General features: G+C 30.7%; 2 protein-coding genes across 6 annotated transcripts; both read right to left on the minus strand.

The window, feature by feature from the left end:
* Window positions 1-6,021: 6,021 nt before the first annotated feature.
* On the minus strand, window positions 6,022-11,946 carry LOC123195292 (RNA polymerase II C-terminal domain phosphatase-like 4). 5 transcript variants are annotated; one of them, XM_044608963.1, is made up of 9 exons: window positions 11,800-11,946; window positions 10,401-10,633; window positions 9,374-9,456; window positions 9,032-9,147; window positions 8,579-8,759; window positions 7,475-7,764; window positions 6,982-7,167; window positions 6,857-6,895; window positions 6,022-6,707 (listed from the first exon to the last, which is right to left on the minus strand). In XM_044608963.1, exons 2-9 carry the CDS (start codon window positions 10,631-10,633, stop codon window positions 6,324-6,326), a joined length of 1,512 nt encoding a protein of 503 aa, XP_044464898.1. In that variant the 5' UTR covers window positions 11,800-11,946; the 3' UTR covers window positions 6,022-6,323. The 5 variants fall into 5 exon arrangements, with proteins under 5 accessions (XP_044464898.1, XP_044464896.1, XP_044464895.1 ...); XM_044608961.1 differs by having other exon boundaries at window positions 7,475-7,770; XM_044608960.1 differs by having other exon boundaries at window positions 10,395-10,633.
* Window positions 11,947-12,437: 491 nt separating this feature from the next.
* LOC123195170 (reticulon-like protein B21) lies at window positions 12,438-16,780 on the minus strand. The gene is made up of 9 exons (XM_044608802.1): window positions 15,692-16,780; window positions 15,541-15,600; window positions 15,354-15,456; window positions 15,167-15,241; window positions 14,945-15,092; window positions 14,666-14,735; window positions 14,149-14,214; window positions 12,951-13,073; window positions 12,438-12,858 (listed from the first exon to the last, which is right to left on the minus strand). The coding sequence occupies exons 1-9, from the start codon at window positions 16,539-16,541 to the stop codon at window positions 12,599-12,601; spliced, it is 1,755 nt and encodes a 584-aa protein (XP_044464737.1). The 5' UTR covers window positions 16,542-16,780; the 3' UTR covers window positions 12,438-12,598.
* Window positions 16,781-21,224: the final 4,444 nt, after the last annotated feature.

A 21,224-nucleotide genomic window follows, 5' to 3' on the forward strand; every position in this document is an offset into this window, starting at 1 on the left:
ATTGTTTATCATGAGTGAACACTGTCACAAAAATATTGTATTCACGTGAAGTGAACAGTGACTTTGCGATGCACTATTTACTTCGACACATGTAAATAGTATCTCGTTAAATGTATTATTTATCATAAATTTAATTTGTAGAAATTAAATTAATTGTCCAAAATAACAATGATCAAATCTACTCTTATTTTAACATAAAACCACTCAATAAATTCATTCAAAATACTAAAAAATTAACCCATATAATCAATTGTACAAATTCAAAAACCCTAACCTAAATAATGTTAAACATTTTTGCCTTGAGCATATGAATTTAGACTATTTAATTTAATTTCTTTATATAAAATATTTGAACTTTATTTAATGGATAAATTAAGTTTTGAGTTAAAATTTGTATAAATATTTTATTATTATAAATTGATTTTTTTCGATTTGAACTTAAAAATACAATTTTTCTTCTTTCTGAACAAATTCACAATGTTAGATATTGAGCAAAACTAAAAATTTGAATGAAATGAGGAAAATATGAAATTAAAAGTTTATATAGAAGTGATGAAATGTATTTTTAATATTTAAAAAAAAAATTGATATATTTTAGCTTAACCCCTTAAAAAGGGATCATTTTTGTTTAAACCCTTAAAAGGTGGGTATTTTTGTTAATGCCACTTACAAGGGGCATTTAATTTAATATCCCACTATTTTGATTTGTCAATAAACTAAATTTCGAAGGATTTATTATTTTTCTGATATGAGTCAATTTATTTATTTTTATATGAAAATAAAAGATTAGACCGGAAAAGCATCCCGACAAAAGAATCTCAATATAAAGACGTATTAATTTCATAAATATTAATAATTAAATACTCATTATTGTAAGCTGAATTATCTTTTTGTGGGCACCCAAATGTGTTATTGTCTATAGACGAAATAAACAAATCCAGATTTTTGTTGCATTTTTCTTAATGGACATTATGGTCTCTAAACTAAGGAGCTCAAATCTAGTTGAACTATTCAAGTTTGAATTTGAGTTTAAAACGAGTGAATCAAGTTTAAAGTATGAAATGAGCTCATTTTAAAACAAATCGAATTCAAATTGATTAAATTTTTTTAGCAAAAGGTATGATGCCGGTTTTATGTATCTCAAATTTTTGGCATCATGTATAATTTGATAATGGTATCGATTGTATAAAACATATCTATTATATAACCAAACACATAATATACTGAAAAATGTACGGTGAGATATACTCATTTGTTATATGATTAAACTCTTATTTAATCAAATTCACGGAAACGAGATTTAAGAGATAAGTAATTATACGAACTGTATGTCATGACCAAACACATAAATACATAATTTATCCGTAAAACAGCTCTAAACGTATATAAAAACTCTTTCATTTAGAGATAGTAGGAATGATAAATTTTAAAAGTTTTGTGACATATTTAATAATATTTTATCCTTATCTTCGATAAATATAATATAATGATCATTATCTCCTATATTTAGTCATGTTAATATGATCAACAATTTTTCAACCTAATCTCAACTCAAAACCAATAACCTTATATTTTCCAATATTGCTATCCATGTTATGGTGATTGCAATTTAAAAACTGTGACAATTTCTATTAAGACGAGGAAATTTATATAAATAAAGAAGTAGAAAGAAAGCAACAAAATTCTAAGTAGTGATTAATGATTTCGAGAAGCCTCTTCATCACCATCGTTTTCATTTCTTACTTGGTGCCACGTTCAGATTCATAATTCATTTTATAAAAAAAATAATAATAATAATTCAGAAGATTATAAAATAGAAAGGGTAGTTGATTGAATATGTCATGGATGTAATCACTGAATTTTGATTTGAGATTGTAATTAATTAACATATTGCTACTGAGATGGGTCATAATTAAGCTCACTAATCACTTTGTTTAGACTTCAATTATGAGAGTTTGTTTGAAAGAGAAAGACTAAATGATTGTAGTTAACCCAAATTACAACTTTTAGAGCTTATTTTATATAGCCTATCATGAAATAATGTCAATTCATATAATGTGCATTTATACTCTAATATCATAGACAAACCTCATATCGATAAAATATAAAATAGATAAGGCCAAATGACTATTTCCCACCCAAGGTTTGATGTTTTTTTAAGTTTCCATTCTTTAACTATGGAAATACCAAACACCCACCCATGACTGGTTAAATTTAACAAAACTCTAACAGTGGTGAGAGTAAAATCGTCATTTTCTCTATAATATTAAAAATAAACTAAAAATAGAATCTAATTTTGTCCCCCTAAACTTTTAAAACTAAAAATCTCCCTCAGCCTAAGTTTTAAAAAATAGCAGTTTCACCTTAGGATTTTGTTTTGAAATCTCCGGTGACATCTCCGACTCCATTGTCGACGGTCTCTCCCTCCCAAAGCATCATCTCCTTCCGGCGATCTCTTTCCTCCTATTTGGACTCTTGATCGGAGTCGGAGAAGCTGTGGAAGACGAAAAACTTCGTCGGGGAAGACGAAGTTCTTTGTCTTCCAATCGTCGTTGTCTGGGAAGACGATTGTCTTCCCAGACGAAGATGAGACGACTCGTCGTCCTTTGGGAAGATGAGTCGTCTTCATGATGATTTCTCTTCTCAGACGACTTCTCTCTACACCGGATGGGTTAGGGTGGAGTTGAGGGGGGCCGTCGGTGGAAGAGAAACCGTCGGGAGGGGAAAACAGTCGACAATGGCGCCGGAGAAAGTGAAAGGGTTTGGAAATAAACCTTAGGGGGAAAATGCGATCTTTTCAAACTTAGCTTTGGGAAAAAATGTTAGTTTTTAAACTTTTAGGGGGGGAAATAAGATTAAATTTTCAAGGGTTAGGGTTTCGTTAAATTTAACAGACCATTGGTAGGTGTTTGGTGTTTTCATAGTTAAAGGGTGGAAACTTGAGAAAACATCAAACCTTGGGTGGGAAATAGTCATTTGGCCAATAGATAATTTATGTGTATCAATATCTCACGTTATTTGAGAGTGATAAGAAAAATTGGTTAAATAGTCTATGAATTATTAAACTTTCAAGACATATTTTAAATTGTAAAGTTTATAAGTAAAACTATAATAGACTATATTTTCAAAACAGACAATATATTAATAATGGGTTGGACCTCAGCAAGGTTGTTAAGTCCTACAAAGAGATATGTGAACTGTTAAACTTTCAAGATATACTTTGGATTGTAAACTCTAAAAGTAAAACTATAACAGACTATATATCCAAAACAAATAATATGTTAGTAATGGATCAAACCTTAACAAGGCTGTTGAATCTTATTAAATGGATGAAAATTTTATATATATATATATATAGAGAGAGAGAGAGAGAGAGGTTATGATTTGGTAAAGAAAAAGAATGTTTTCAATTTTTCATGATTAATCCAAAATAAGTTTATGTCCATATTAATTAATATTATTTTAATATTTTTCTCCTCTCTTGTTATAATAATAGTATTTATTAATGAGTTGTTATAGAATAATGCATTTATCTTAGCATTTTTATAATTTTATAAGATTCTTATATGGAAGAAAAACCTTATTCAAATTCTTAATTGTAGTTTAACCCTTATTAATAATTTTTTATTTCTAAGAGACGTCTAAAAAAAGATTCTTCATAAGTTTAGTTCAAATTGCTTATGAGTTGAGGGCACCGCCCTCAACCCCACCTTGTTTATTGCTGATCATAATATTCATATATGTTTTGAAGAATATTGAATTGGTCTCAACCACCTGCCCTTAATTCATATAAATATTGTCACATGTAAACCCTATTCATGTTTGTTCTCGATCAGTCAATTTCTAGTTTATCTGTCTTCCATTATTATTAATATTTATCTCTGCAAATGTCGAAGAAACATGAACCTTCATTTTCTTATAAATTCATGGAGCCAAGCCATGGCCACTGTCTCCATTCTAAACTTACATAATTTATGGTACCACATGTCCACGTATATAACTCATTTCTCTCATTATGTTATATATGATAATAATTTATATGTTTTAATAAATCTCATATCAATAAAATATAAAATGAATTTATATAGATATTTTATATCATTTAAGGATGATAATACAATATCAAATAAATAATCTGTAAGCTCTTAAACTTTAAAAATATATTTTAAATAATAAAATTTATAAATAAAATTATAATAAATTATTTATTAAAAATAAATAACATAACATATTAATAATAATTCATACTATTAGAGTATGAACCAAGGTGAAAATTTGTGAAAATTATTAGTTCATACAAATAATAATAATAATAATAATAGTTGTTGATGTGAAAATTTGAGCACCAAGGTGGGACTTGCACCATCACATCACCCTAGGTATAACTCCCAAATAACAAACCAAACCACTCTGGTTTTCTTTAATATTATTTTATCATTCATTGACTCATCTTAATTACACCATGAATTCAAATCATCACCTTCTCCTTGCTAAAGATGACAACTTGATCCTAAAAATATAATTTTTGTGTTGTCCAAGGAGAGAGTTATCTGACATAAGTGGAAACAGGGATAAGAATAAAAATAATTTTTACAAGTAAAAACAATATGCATACAAGAAAGATAAACCACGATTTTGCCTTATCTCCACTTTATACATATTTCTAAAGTATAATTTACGAAAATTTCTATTACATTTTTATTTATTTATTATAATTTCATTACTATAATAATTCTTAAATGGAGAGGACAATGAGAGAATGGGAAGGGGAATGGGAGGGGAGAGATGGGGAGAAAATTATTCCCCATGGATAGGGGTTCACATCATCAACAATAACAACAATAATGATAAAGTAATTTGTTGATCCAAAAGTTAGATGAATAATTAGTTATACAACCTCAACGGTAGTTTAAGTAGTAAAATAAAAGACTTCATATATAGGATAATATAAGTTTAAGTTTCTTCTATTGATATATTAAGATCAAACTTTTGATTTACCTAGTTTAATAATTACGGAATCGATCGTTAGATCTAAAATTTATCCTATTCAATGTGATTGATTATGTCCAGTATGACAATCTAATTGGAATGAGGTTCTTTATTATCAAAAAATAAATAAATAAATAACTAGTGATACAAACAAATATGTTGATGGTGATTGTAATTAGAAGATGGATCCTACATTCATCAATCAACATCAAAGACTTGGCTTCTGTTCACACCTAGCCATTGGAACTACCAGTCTAACCTCTGGAGAGTGATGGTTGAGCTACGATGAAGCCAAAAAAGACTTGGGTTGTCAAATGTTGAACCAAACTTTGTGGCAAAAATTGTTTGAAATACTAGAATTAATTGGAACCATGGAGCATGCATGAGGCCACCATCAACACAATGCATCGTTTTACAAGTCACAATCTTACGTATGAAAACATCATACTTCTTATCCATTAAGGTATGAATTTCCTGTTTTTGAATTGGCCTTTGATTTGTATTCACAGAACTGAATTTTCCAAATGAAATTTGTCAGAAAGTTGGGCTGTATTAGAGAATTATTATCTCTCTTACAAAAATTGAATTGCTTATCCAAATGGGTCTTCCAATTTTTTTGGTCTTGCTTAACACTTCGTGAAAAGTAGAGTTTGGTAATTTTTGATACAATCTGTGTACCGTGCACATAAGTAATAAAACAGGTTTGGATTGAGTATTTTTTACACGAATTCTAATTCAGGTCATATTTGGCCAACCCATTAACAAATCAAGGCAAGTGTTCAAGTTAATGCCTCATAACTCAAATATGAACCATCTATAAATTGTGTTCGGGTCATCTGTAAGTGGAAAACATGTTATTTTGGGTCAAAATACGTCATTCCCAGGTCAAAAATGTCTTCTAACCTAAAACCGGGAATGACTCAATACAAACACAATTTGAAGACACAATCTGCCAGTTTGACCTTGACATTATGAACATATTCATAAAATTTTCACTCAAAACAAATTCAACAAAGGTAAAATGCTGCTTGATGATTCAAACCACATGAAAATTAAATTAAAAAAAATAAGATTCTACAGTTTTCGGAGTCAGAGATTAGCTATGAACAACAGAAAACCCAGTATGAAAACTGAAACAAGGGCATCTTATGGTGTGGTAAACTTGGAATATGTAAATTTATAACTCTAATTTTACCAATTCTACTGTACAAACAATTTTCTTGTCACCTGAGTTTCAAATGAGCTCCCATTTTCGAATCTTTGATTCTAGTCGTATTTGATGCATCAATGACTAATGAATTGGTGATACAGTGAAGGAACATTGTCAAAATGATTCACTCGTCTTTTGGCAGTTTATCAGGGACGCTCTCTTCAGGTTGTTTTGGCAATATAACAGGGAAGTTGTCTTCAGGTTGTTTCTGTGATATAACAGGGAAGTTCTCTTCAGGTTGTTTCTGCCACAAAAAGTTGGCGGCTTCTATCCACCGTGGATGGACTAGAAACTTGTTCTCCTTCACCGCCCAACGGGACTTCTCGGTTCCAGCATCTGTTGAGACCACGTGTGTCACTGTTGAATCATGTTCTGTCAAGCATGTAGCTCCTAACTGTTCTGCCATCTTCCACAGATGGTGGTGTTCAGCTGGGAATCTGATGGGGAAAACACGACTGAACACAATTTTACAGTCCTTCAATACTTCCTTTCTGATCGTTTTCAAAACCTGAAGTGAGCCATAATCACTATGATTGAAAAATCATCATACATCAACAAAACAAATGCACACAAAAAATGAGCATATAAACTGGAATCAAATGACTTACAGAGGCAGAAAGTTAAAAATCAAGTTCAAAAACATATAAACCATCTTACCTGCCTCACATCTTTGCCGGTGACATCATCCCCAAATTCCTACAAAAAGTTTTCAATCAATAAAGTCAAGCAACAAGGCAGAAGTTATCAATTTGACCAATAAAATCTGAGGAAAAGAGACATACATCAAAGAACATATTGTGGACTCTCTTAAGAACTTGGAGAACAGATGCAAGTGCCCCATCAGGCTCACTCTCATCACTTTTCAATTCAGAAAGAGATTTGCAGTTGTAGCCAAATTGGTGACAACTTGAAGCAAAGAAATGATATCTTTCCATCAGTATCAGATTGTCCTTATGCTTCGCCCATGCCTAAAATAGTGGCTCAACACAAAAAAAATAAAATGTTAAATAAGTTACATAAAAAAATTGCATTTTCTAGGAACTCAAATATCCCTCAACATGTATTCATTTTTCATATTTATATTAAATGAGGAATAGCTCTCAATAATCCCCATGAAACCCATAAAAGAGGAAAAACAGGAATCCATTAAGCAAGGAAACAAGATTTAATTAGGTTTATCTGAAGACTGATTTGCACAAAATACAATTCCAATTGTGTTATTATGATGGTTATCGCCAATGGAAGTAAAATTTAGATGGTTGAAAATGCACTTACATTTTCTGTGTCATCAAGGATCAGTACAGCACTCTCTTGCCCTAGAACCACATCGAGACCCTTTTGATGCCTTTGAGTGCCATCATCTCGAGAAATCACCCTAGTGCTGAAATACTCGCTGGTAGGATCAAGAAGCTTAGCCATTTCTAATGCATATGGCCTGTCACCCATAGTGTATATGTACATTTCAAACATTTGGCTTGCTTCTTTCAAAAATGTGTGAACAAAGGGCCTCAATTTGGTCATCATATGCATATAGGTTAACATGAAGAGGCTGCCTTTTGAAACGTCTACAAATATCATAAAATTTGAAAACCAAGTAACAAGTGAGAAAGGTCACTTAACTCCAACATTTGTAAGAAGATTGTACAGAAGAATATAAATTAATAAAATTATTAGATAACCAAGCACATTACACGTAAATTCATTGCAAACGACAGACCGAGTCAAAAGCAAATTTAATAGATGAAAATTTTAAAGAGATCCTCTGTTATGGACTCTACTAACATAGAGCATGATGACAGATCATCACAAGCTTAAAGAAAATGCCATAATCTTCATTTAGTCCGCCCTTTCGAGCAACTAAAACCAGTTCTAGATTTCCCCCCAAAGATTTTTCCAAGCAATAATCAATTGTGCTAGTTATCTAAACTAGAAACAACAGTGATGTATCAATTTAAAATCCAAGGTTTAAACAAGTATTCATCAAATTGCAACAATACCCACCTAATGATGTTCCATAATTGATAATTAATATTATTATACTACTGTTCCGATTTCATTAAGATACTTTTGGTGCTGAATCATGAGTATTTTGATTATTTTCCAAAATTGTTGCAATCTTGACAATACTCATGGCCAATGAGTTTTATTCTTTCAGGAAATAAGCTTTTTTTTTCTTATTAGTCGTAGTTGTGGCCTTTAATTTTTTTCTCCAGAACAAAAATTTAAAGGTCATAGTTTTTTATGTCAAAACATGAAAGTAAAAATACACAAAAGCAATATTAGACCAGCATAATTAAAATATCTAGAGCCATCAGAATTCAAATAGAAAAACAAAAAACCACCACAGGCGAATCACATCAAGAGGATACCAGCACCCACCTTGCAGAGAGTCAGCTTGGCTTTTTAAATAATCCTCTGCTGGGGTCAAGTGTGCAAGAAGCGTTGAATTAAGTAGTGTGTGATCAAGATCAAGAACTAAGTAAAGCTTTCTGTGACGTAACAAATTCTTCATGTCTGTGTTGCGCAGACGGACAATCTCATCATTTCCTAGCCTTAAACCCTGCAAACACAGTTGTTCTCCAAACCTTATCAATTCACTCAAAAGCCAAACAGAACATGTTACACAACTAGCAAAATCATTTCTATGTCTGGATGAAAGCCCTGAAATTTAGAAAAAGAACTTTTCATATAATACAAGAGACAGTTTGTTGATAAAAAATTAGTTTTAAACTCTTAGTCTTACCGCAGGCACAGAAAGCATATGATTGAAGATACAAAAACCAATCAGAATTTAGAATTCCAAAACCAGTTAATTATTTTAAAAATATATACCTTATGTATGTACCCAAATGTTACACCAGATTCCCCATCCAACCTTTGCCCACAAAGGATACACATTTCTCCAAAAGATCCAGGATGTGTGCATATGTCCACATTAGTAGTTGCTTCTGCACATCATAACACATTCAAAAAAATTGAATCCACCCAGATTAGTGTACGTCTAAATCACAGTAACCCTCAAATGAAAGAGAAACACAATTTATGCCTAGCACAAGCACAAGCTAGATCTTTTTTATCCCCAAATAAAGTCTCCAGCCATCCTCAGGTGAGAGTAGTGGAGTGCTAGGTCCAACGAAGCTAAAAGACCTACCAAATTCTATTAGAAAACCATACCTGTTTGCTGTTCTAGAGTTGCATACGAAGTTGACCCCTGTTCGTGTATGCTCTCCAACGCTTCCACTTTGCACTTTTTTATCCTGCAATTAATCACAAAATGAATTTATAAGAGAAGAATATTTATTTTTAAAAAAAAAACTGCATGTATTTTGACTACTGAAGCTTTTAAACTTAAAAAACCTAGAGTATGTAGTATAGTTATCTACATAAATTCAACAAAACGTCACATCATCACATGCAAAGATGATTTGACACCAAATATGTTCTCACTTCTTTCGATAACAGTCCCAGTAACTAGATACTTTGGCCATTAAAATGATATGTCAATTTTGCATCATTAAAGTCAATCTCCAAATCTGCCCCAACGCCAAATGAATCTAGCACATGATATAAATTAAAACATAAGTGGACAAATAAAAGGCGAAAATAAAACTCTACTTTCTCAGTGAATCAAACCATCAATGCTCAATGAAGATGATACTACACAATAAAATATAGCACTGAAATTTTTCCATGAAAATTACAACTAAAAGGCGAAAATAAAACTCTACTTTCTCAGTGAATCAAACCATCAATGATCAATGAAGATGATACTGCACGATAAAATATAGCACCAAAATTTTTCCATGAAAATTAAAAGGTACTTCTGTCACAATAATTGCATAGTAATTTCTATTCACACAGATAATAATATAAAACTCATAACAACAAGCGCATCATCTTATATAATATACATAACAGCTCTCATATCAGACCTATATCATGTAAACATACCTTCAAACAACTGAACAATTTCAACAATATGAAGACCAAATAAGACACTATCACTAACAAATTAAAATTTAAATGTTGAATGGACCTACTAAAAGCATGAACAATTTCACTCATGAAGACCAGGTTAAATGATAGAAACACGTAAATCTTCTTTTAGCTAAATTTCAAAAGAATGAACTTCCGAAAGATCACAACATTTCTAAACGTGCATCATTCGCAGCCCAAAAAGAAAACAGATACATACAAATACCTCTTGTTATGGACGTCATTATCATCCCCAGTCTCCGCATCCTTAGGGTCTTTATCGCTGGCTTCCTCATCCTCAGGTTCTTCATCCCTGGCTTCCACATCTTTAAAGTCGTCATCTTCAACTTCTTCATCCTGTGATGACTCAGCTAAATTAGCTCCCAGCTCTGCATCAAGAAATGCAGCAAAGTCATCGCTGCTGGATGAATTTACTGGAGAATCAGCCACAAGACTCATCTGATAATCATTAAAATTAAACACCTTCAATTTAAATGTCCAGATATAAGTTGAAGATGAACTGCAGTAAGATGTATAAAACATAAAAGGGGAGCTTGATCAACCACAAAAAAAAATTTTTTTAAAAAAAAGAGAGAACTTTGATAAAAGTTACATTCAAAAAATAAAACAAATGATAATCACTACAGCTGACATCCGGGAAACTTGTGAGAGAAACCATCACAATACTATAGCACAGGGTAGCAATTTCAATATACCATTCAGTAGTCTTGCAATTAGAAGCACAATTAATGAGATCCAAAGCAAGAAATGTGGAATCAAATACTTTAAAACATAAAAGTAAAAAGCACTTTTGAGATGCTAGTTCAAACATAAGCCAAAGAACCCACAATTGCATGTTTCACTCTTATACAGGATCTCCATTAAGTACAACACTTGATTACCAACAATTCCTTTCACTTATCATAAGCAAAATCAATCAGCCTAAATCGTACTTGAGTAAACAAAACTTGCTCAGTATTCCAAGTCCACCGTTCCAATATCTTACCCCAACCAAAATAACAACGCAAACATAAATTATCCAAAAAAAAAAAAAAAGAACCACATTACAACACAACCCCCCCATAAATGTAGATGTTGCCGTATTGAATCTGATACTTAGGAAATTGAACCATCCATCCATTATGCATTCCATCATTATGGCTCAATCAATCTTAATCATTAACAAATTATCTTTTACAATACACTTTTCTAGTTTTCTAAAGCAAACGCAAATCAACAGCAACTCTTTACACCAAACCAAGCTTCAAGACAAACAAAATCAACAAATCCAGCAACAAAAAAACAAGCAATTTCAGTCAACAATTTGCAGGATTCACCTGCTACAATTAGCAGTTTCCAGGCCAATCTCTACAATAATGCAACTATTAAGCTACCTTAACAACAGTCCTTCAATATCTTCAAAATATTTTCCATTTTTAACTTTTTCGCATATTTTCGTGTACAAGATTGAACATTACGTACCAATAAAACTATAACAAACAAAGTTTCGAATTTGTAAGCACAAAAAACAGCAAAAACGAAATCAAACGAAACGATTGCGCAGATAATGAGGGTGGGGACTAAAATGAAAAATTAGAAAGTTGAGACTCGATTAAGAAATTTACCTTCAAGGTTAAATCGACGATTTCAGCGAGCAAAATGCGTTAGGGTTTTGAGAATTGGAAGAAACGCGAAATTTTTAATTTTTTGGTACGAAATTGAAACAAAAAGAAAAAAGGTCAATGGGGTAATTTTGTGTTCTGCGACTGCAAGTGGGTACGTGGCGTGAAAATGCCGAAGCTTTGATGGACGTACGAGATTGAATCTGACAGTTTCGTTAAAACGGTTGACCTTAACGATGATCTTAGTTCTTTTATTCTTTCTAGACCCACTGGTTTTTAAACCTAACAAAGTCATCCCAATCGTCAATTGACCTTGTAAAAAGACAAAAATACCTTTGTTATTGTAAAAATTAGAAGAAAAATTAAATTAAATTAAAATTATGTGAATTTATTCACCAAAATGATTTATTCCTTGTAATATATTATTTTTTTGTTAATATTAAAGTTTTTTAACGAATCTTTCGAACTTTATATCGATTTATTAACCCATATGGAAATTGTATTATTTTTTTTCCCTTTAACAACACTTTGAATCTATTTCAATCATTTTTAAGTTAAAAATTTGTTAAACTAAAGATAATTAAATAATAATACAAATATAATGTTGATATATTTCAACGTAAAATTATAAGTCGAATAAATCATATAAATATGAATATTTATTAGGCTTGTTAGTAAGAGAATATACTGTCTCCAAACAAAGTATATTTACAACAAGAAAAGAAAAAAAAAAATCTATATATGTAGAACAACAAAAAAATAATAATACATAATAAAAACTTAGGGCTAGATTTTATTTTTTTTATGATGCTTTCTTTGCCTTATTTGTTTGCGCAATTGTGGGCCTACGCCATCCTCTAAGGGGCCGATTCACTTCGTTGTTAGGTTTATACCTTGCATTAATGGGCTTTTGCCCATTGTTATTGGGTTTGAACACTTCTTTTTGTTGCTTGATTTGTGGCCCATTACATGTTTCTTCTCCTACTGTTGTATCATCCTCCACCCATTCATCTCTCATCATTGATTGTTGATAATATCGGAAGGCCACAAATAGCACGAATACTGTATGATGTATGCATATTAGTGTTCGATAGATGAGAGAGAAGAATTCAAATGTAACATAAATTTATGGAAAATGACTAAAGTGTCCTTACCTGCCCAAATGCGAGCAACCATTGACGATAGGTTCCATACAAGGGTAAAAATGGCACCGGCAACTGCCTTCTTGTGAGAGCATGAATCCCATGCATCACGAAAGCGTCGAATCCAAAATTTGCCTTCATATAGAGTTTATTGTAATATTAGCATATTAATGAATTTTGGACACTCTTAAGGGTTCAAAAGGAAAGTTCAAAATGATCCTATTATATATGTTTTATTACAATTTTACCCCTATTTTGAATTATTGATGTTGACTAGTTATCATATAAGTGGGGAACAAGTAGCATTTCCAGTTATCATAATTCAGACCAACTAATGACACCTAATCAACCCAAATCAAATGGTCAAATCATGATCATGTTGAATTGTGGGCCCTAAATAAACTTATTGGGCCAACTAGCAAATTCTAAATTGGGCCCCATTATGGGCCCACTGATATACATTAGAATCCAACATTATAGTAATAATATAATAAATAAAATCAATAAAACTATGTGTACCCACTTTGGGTACATAAATGTGTATACATTTATATATGTCATCACGTGATTGGATGATTTTGAATTAAGAATAAAACAATAATCAATCATATGATGACACATATGAGTGTGTATATATTTACATACCCAAAGTGGATACACATAGTATTGCTCAAATAAAATATAATATTGGATCCATAGAAAAGAATTAGAAAAATTTAGACATTCCTACAAGGTGATCCAATTAGAGTTGTCTCGTCTCTAACAAATCAATCTCGAATTGGAGTTTTAGTTTGACTGTTTAATTCGAAATCAATTCATTTGTTCATTTGACAAAACTATTTATCTTACTAGTAATATTATTTATCTTTCTAACGACACTAATTTTATTATTGATAACTCTCTGATGATACTATACGCAAAGTTAAATGAGCTCAAACCTAAACTAAACATTATAGATTTGATCAAAATTTGAACTGATCCTAGACTCAACGCAAATCACATCCGTTGCTAAATTTATGTCTGGTATAAGAAGAATGTAATGATTATGGGCCCTAATTGGGCCCAAAATACAGCAATTGGGCCCATAAAATCAAAGAGCCGTTAAAAGATCACTGAATCAGACAGATGACACGTGGAGGACCCACAAAATGGATGGTGGAGATTGGTACTTCTGCCTAAAGTAATAAGACAAGAAAGAAATTGCACTTACCGTAAGCAGCTAACTGTGTGGAGTAAGAAGAGCAGACCTTAGGAACAATGAAAACTCCAAAAAAGCCTGTGAAAATTTAGCACAACCAAGCTGTCAGAAGCCAAATCATGAGGGTGAAAAGCACTTTCAGAAAAGCACTTTCAGAAAGGCACTTTCGGAGAATTGAACAGTCCCTGCTTCTGCCTTCTGTCCACTCTGACTTTTTCCCTTTTTTTTCTGCCTCTGGGTTTGGAAAATTGGATGAAACTCTAGAACTAAATTTTCTTTAATAGTTTAAGATAATATCAGCAAGACCCTTAAAGGATGAGAAATTACATAATCTCCTCACATTTGACAAAAAATATCATATACCCCCCTTTGCTCATCAAATCGAAGGACAAAAACAAAAAGAGTAATACTTACATGTATTAACAATAAGTACACACACAAATATAAACAAAATATATTATTATCTAATTAAATATTATTTTATTATTAATATAAAATCAATTGATTTTATAAAGATATTTTAACTCACCCAATTTGGCCATTTTCCATATGGTAATGGAGTTGCCACACCTGGCCAATACAAAGAGAAGCACTGCCAACTGCCATTACAATTCAAGCATCAGTTTTTTTGCGGTTTTTCTTAATCCAACAAAATTATATATATAAATGAATCTTAATAATTTATTAATAGTAATTAATATAGTTTATTATCTAATCATATGTTAATACATTCATATAGTTTTATTCTTTTTCTTCGATCTGAAAGCAAAACCAAAAAAAAAAAACAGAAAAGGGAATTTGTATATACCTTCATGGTAGTAGCAGGATCACCAGAAAAAAGTGCTTTGAGCTTCAGAAGAAACTCATTCAAGTAAGGAAGAAACAGCTTTACTAACCAAATTGCTTCTTCTTGTCCAACCACATAACTTGAATCATCTTCAATATTTATATACCCTCTGAAAAAAAAAAAAAAAAAAACCAAACATCAATCAAATATAAATTTTATTAATAATTTTAAAAAAAAATTTACCTGCAAATAATGGATCTGTAGAGGAATATTGCAGCAAGATAAACCAAACCCAGATAGGAAACCACAGAAATAAAGCTGAAAATACAATAAAAATTAGATTTTTATCAAAGGGAGTGTTTGGAAACACAGGAAAAACAATCCCAGATTAAAATAAATAAATAAAAATTAAAAAAAAAAAAATGGTTACCTGATATTGAGATCAGTAGTGTAGGAAGATGAGATTATTATGAATGAGCCCATCCCAAAAATCAATGCTGATTTTGGTACATCTCTCCACATTACTAAATCCACTGAAAAATAATAATAAAAATAAATAAATAAATGAAAAATATGAGTATTTATGTATGATTTTTCTTTTAACTGAAAAATTTCACCTAAATTCTGCAGTTTGTTATGAGTTTGTGGGAAGTTTATGCACTCCTCTGCATCTGAACCTGAAGAAAAACAAGCCAAGAAAGAGTAAAATTTGACTGAAATTATACAAAAATGAGTTGAGTTATTGAGAGAATGTTGTAGAGATTTTACCTGGACTTGACTTTTTGAAATCTGGGGAAGTTGGGAATTGATTTATCACAAGAACACTTGGAGGCTTCAATTCTTCCACATTAATCTCTTTAATGACAACCCTTTTCTTCTGAATTTCATCATCAGCTTCAGTGACTTCCTCAAATTCCTCTTCATCTTCTTCATCAATCTCTTCTGTTTCATCTGCTTCATCTTCTTCAACACCATCTTCCATTTCAACATCTGGGAAAGTTTGAGGGGGAGATTTGGAGACAGTCACATTCTTTACCTCACCTGAAATGGCCTTATCTTGAAACTCTTCTGCAACTTCAACTTCTTCTTGTTCTTCTTCAGATCTCTCAACTGGGATTTCCTCATTTTTGTCGTCTTCTTTTTCTTCATCAGAATTTTTGCTTGGCTGAGTCTCAGGCTGAGGCTGTGATTTGACCTTCCTCAACTGAAGTGATGATGGTGAAGAACTCTTTTCACCTCCATTGATGGGTTCAGATTTTGATTTAACAAGCTCAGATCTTGTCTTTTTATTCTGAATTGTGCAACTTTTCTTCCCCAAAACTGGACTTTTACATTCCCCATCAAGACTCTTTCCTTTGGCAATCTGAATTGGACCCTCAAAGCTTTCAGATTTCCATGTCTTTCTCTTGGCTTGCCCCCTCTTCAAGATCACTTTTTTATCATCAACATTTTGATTCTCATCAAGATTCTTACTGTCATTATTGTTGCTTCTTTCTTCTCCATTGAAGACTTTAATTCCTCCTTTAACTTCATCACTCTTCATTCTGGTTTCCCAGACAGACCCTGCTGCTACAACTCCTCCTCCTCCACTCTTTGCTCTTCTTCTGGTGACATCCATGGCTGTTTCTTTATATGAAAATCTTGGGCTGGCTTCGATTACAATTCTGTCTGTTCACTTTTTGGCTTTAGTCAGTGAAAAATAATGATGATAATTGGAGAAGAGCCTTTACGTTGAAGAAATGGAAGCTGGTAAGATGGTGGAGGACATTGGGGTCTCTCTCCTTTGCAAAGAGATTAAGAGAAAGAGAGAAAACAGAAAAGGAAAAAGTGGGCGACAGAGACAAAGTTCGTAAGGAAATTCTGTCTTATAATTATGATCCAGAGTATTTGGTACTGTAGATTCGACCCACCCCCTAATTTAATAATATTTAATTCGAATTTAACTCAAATTTAATAAAGTAAAACTTAAGTTCACCCAACTAAAATTCTTTTATATTAAACTTAAGATAAAAGCAATTGTTTCGAGATTATTTTAAAAAATTATTTTAAACCCGTAACCTTTAAAAGATATATTTTATATAGTAAATAGACTAATAATTATATTTTATTTCAAAGGAAATCATTAGTTTGTAAGCTCCATCAATCAGATTAATAAGTTCAAACTGATCATATGAAGAAGCCCTGCTTATGTGTGAGACATATAAGATGGTTTGTTTGGTTCAAAATGATAAACAAGGATCATTAGAAAAGGAGAAAAAGATAATAGTAAAGATAAGTGATTTTGGGTATGTAAAGGAAGAATGAATAATCTCTTTTCTTTTTGAACTTTTTTATTTATTTATTATTGTTTGGGTATCTATTCCTTCCCTTTCTCGGTTTATTTTATCAGTAAAAACTAAAAATAACTAAAAAGGAAGGGGTCAAAGGATAGTTTTTTATCCGAGGATTAGTAAAATAACAAAATCTTGTTGTTAATTTTAAAAAATTAAATATTTATTCATTTATTAATTGTTAGATTTAGGAATAAAAATATTATTTAACAAAAATATTTTTAAAAAATAAAAAATTTACATATATATTTTTTTTAGGTTTAAAAATTAACATTTTTTTCTTAACTCAAGATTTGAAAAGTGATTGAATCGACTTTAAGGTTTTTTTTTCCCTTATTTGGTGACCATCTTCAACGATCGGCCTTCCCAAAGTTCTCTTTTTCGACCAAAGTATATCAATCTTTAATTGAAATTATCGAACAAAAATAAATTGTCTTCGTTTACTTGAAAAGACAAAGACGACGTTTTTATCTCTTCATCATATAGTCGCCTGATCTTTAGAGGGAGGATGATACAGTGAAGGTCAGTTGTCAGCTAAGATCGAGATGCTCACCAAAGAAGGGATAAGAAAACCCTACAGAGGATTCAATTATTTTTTAAACTTTAAGTTAGGAAAAAATTATTATATTTTTATACCTAAAAAAAATATGATAAATTTATAGTTTTTTTTAAAAAGTTTTACTAAATAATATTTTTATCCCTAATTCAAACAATAAATTTTAAAAAATAAATAAATATTTAAGTCTTTTAAAATTATCAAATAAAAAATTGTTATTTCATTAAACTTTGGGTGGAAAATAGTCTTTTGGCCAAGAAGAAAAACAAGATAAAAATCCTGGAAAATAAGGTTTGAGATTGGCACTGTTCCCAAGGCACCCCTTTCATCTCTTTTGTCAATACATAAAAGATTAGACAGATCCGCTAGTCTCTTTTGGCCAATTTATGTTAGGGTGATACTATATATATCCATTTTAGATATTTATGTATATAAAATAGATATACATAATTTTATTGTTTATCAGAAACCAAAGCCAGAATTTTGCAGTAAAAAATTAAATAGATAAAGTCAGAATTATACAATCCACCACAAGAATATTTTTTTAAATAATTATTAAAATTTTATAATTGTTTATAGATTTGGCTAAATATGAGGGTAATTTGTCTTAATCCACATGTACAGTCAGCCAATCAATGTAATTAGAAATTGAAATTTGTCAGACAGATGCTCATCAAGCTCCTCTTATAAAGATAAATATGCACGTTAAAAGTTTTCAAAAAGAAGATTAAAATTAATCACTTTAGTGTTAAAAGTGTTAAAGTTAATGATGCCATAAAATCTCATTTTAGACAGTGAAATGAGAGGAGATATTTGTCTTCTTTATTCTCGTATTTAGAGGAGGTTATTGGGCTTTTGATGAATGGTACAATTCCCTTTCTCCAAGTTCAAAGAGATATATTAGTATGTGTGATTTTAGATCTACCTTTGATCAAAATTTATCTATAAATATCCAGATGAAGGGAGATTTTTGTCTTCTTTACTCCAAAGTTGGTTTGGTTAGGGGAAACTATTAGGTTTTTTTAATAGTGGTAGGCTAATGACCTCAATTGGCTGAATTAAGGGAAGGTTATTGGATCTGTTATGAGTGGGATTTGAACGACGCTCTGTTGTGTAATAAGAGGTTGATTGTTGAGTATTTTACATTGGTTGAGAATTAAGTTCGATGTCAATAGAAAAACCTAATAGTATTTTTCCGGGTTCTAACAATATGCATTGAATTTTCTATATATATAAGTTGTTTGAAATGAATTATATTCATCAATATGCATCGCTGAAAACATAACAAAAACGTGATTGAGTGTGAATATTTGATTGATTTCAAAATTCTAATAATTTTTGGTAATAAAAATAAATATGAAAGGTAATGATAAATTCGAATTGAATTAAGTTAACCATAAATAAAAGTAAGTTCAAGTTTGATTCGAATTTATAATATTCAATTTTAACTTGTTTAAATTAATATACAATATCATTAAACGACTATTAACAAGATTAACAATACTGTATATAGGATGAATAGTATTTTTCATAAGAATAAATAGAATAATTAAAATGATAAATAATATTGTTAATAGAGTAAATAATATAAGGACAAACAAGCTAAATTACTAAACTAGAATTCTAACTCGAGATTAACTTTTTTGTACCAAACATACACGACTCCACTTATTAAAAGGTTTATTTTGATAGAATATTAATTTATGAGTTTTAACTTGGAAATCCCCAAGAGAAGCAACAAATTAAAATAGGAAAGTGCGGTTGGTGAAGATTGTCTTTGTTAGGCTTCGCCAACCTAAGCACCTTCCCTGTATACTGTTTCTTTGATTGTTTGGTTCTAACCACAATTTCACCTTCATTTACATGTGGTGGAAAATGAAGAAAAACCTTAACCTAAGACTGACTAGGGATAGAACAATGAGTTAAAATGTGAAATCTCAACTGTGAAGTAAGAGAATTAAATTTAACTCTCTATACTCCAATAAATAGACTTTGTGATATATTTATATTGAAGTAAAAGATTCTATCGATTAATTTAGTTTTTCCAAGGTTCAGTCTCTATCAATGAGGTTCTTTATTACAAAAAAATCTTAATTTAAGATGAACATATCATATTATTTATATGTACATCTAAAAAATAAATATAACATATTTTTTCTAAAACCTTTTACAAATTTATGATTGTTCAACGATTTTAAACGTAAAACATTGTGGATACGGTGTAATGTTGTTAAACTAGTAACTTGAAAATCTCATCACGGCAACAAGATCAAATAATTTTCATGTAATTATATTTTCAAAGAGTGTATATACTGATGTGTATAAACATATCAACGAATTATAATGTAATTGAATACTCTAATTATTTATTTTATTATTAATTTAAAATCATATAATTACATAATAACACATCGATTTATCCCTTATTGAATTAAGCTACAAGATGCGAGTAACTAATATAATTGCATTTGTTGGCTAGCTAAATCTTAATTAGGAATCTATGCAATTAAATTATTCAAGGCCATTATTATTCATTATGGTTGTCGTTTATTATGATCAATTATTTTATCAGCATCATTCATTTATCCACCCCACTTTGTTATTTGTTCATATTGGAGGCTCCCAATAAACTTTTATCTTATTTTCATCCCAACACTTTTCTAACTTCTTGACAACACCCCTATTGTAACAAATACGATTTCAAACAACAGTTTATTTTGATATGTTTTTCTTGAATAAACTGAAACTAAATCAACTATTGATTAGGGTTAGATTTAATCTAAGTAAAACTCAAACAAGAATCAATTTAAGATCAACTTATAATTGATAAGTTGTATTGATTAGGGTTACATTAAATTATATTAATAATTGGTGGGACTCCTACTGATTAGATTAGAGCCGAATCGGCTCATACTCAATTTGTTTATAAAAACGAGTCTAATTTTTAATTTAAACATGATTAGTTTGACCTAAATTTGAATTTAATCTCAAACATTTTAAATCAAATCTACCCATACTTTAGATCAGTTGTATTACAACAAGCCGTAACGAAAATTTGAAAGTTTGGCATTGAACGGTGGGTAATATAAGAATCCAAAGACGGTACAATCTTTTACGATGGGGAAGGGGGGCAAATGACCCTACCACTTCCTTTCTTTTTCCCATTTGTCTCTGAACATGTGACTGGAGACCAAACACATGCTGAGCTGCCCTCACCGACACAAAATATATGATTTTTTTTTCCCACAACTTCTGTAATTATTTCTCACCAATATTTATTTATTATTCACAAAGTAATAAATTTACCATTGTGGTAAATTTTTATCAGTCTTAGTTTCAATATCAATTTTGGTAATTTTAAGAAGTTAAATTCTGGGGGAAAAAATATATGTTCTGAATTTAATTCTTCCTTTTT

The sequence above is a fragment of the Mangifera indica genome, chromosome 13, assembly GCF_011075055.1.
Source record: "Mangifera indica cultivar Alphonso chromosome 13, CATAS_Mindica_2.1, whole genome shotgun sequence".
Lineage (NCBI taxonomy): Eukaryota > Viridiplantae > Streptophyta > Magnoliopsida > Sapindales > Anacardiaceae > Mangifera > Mangifera indica.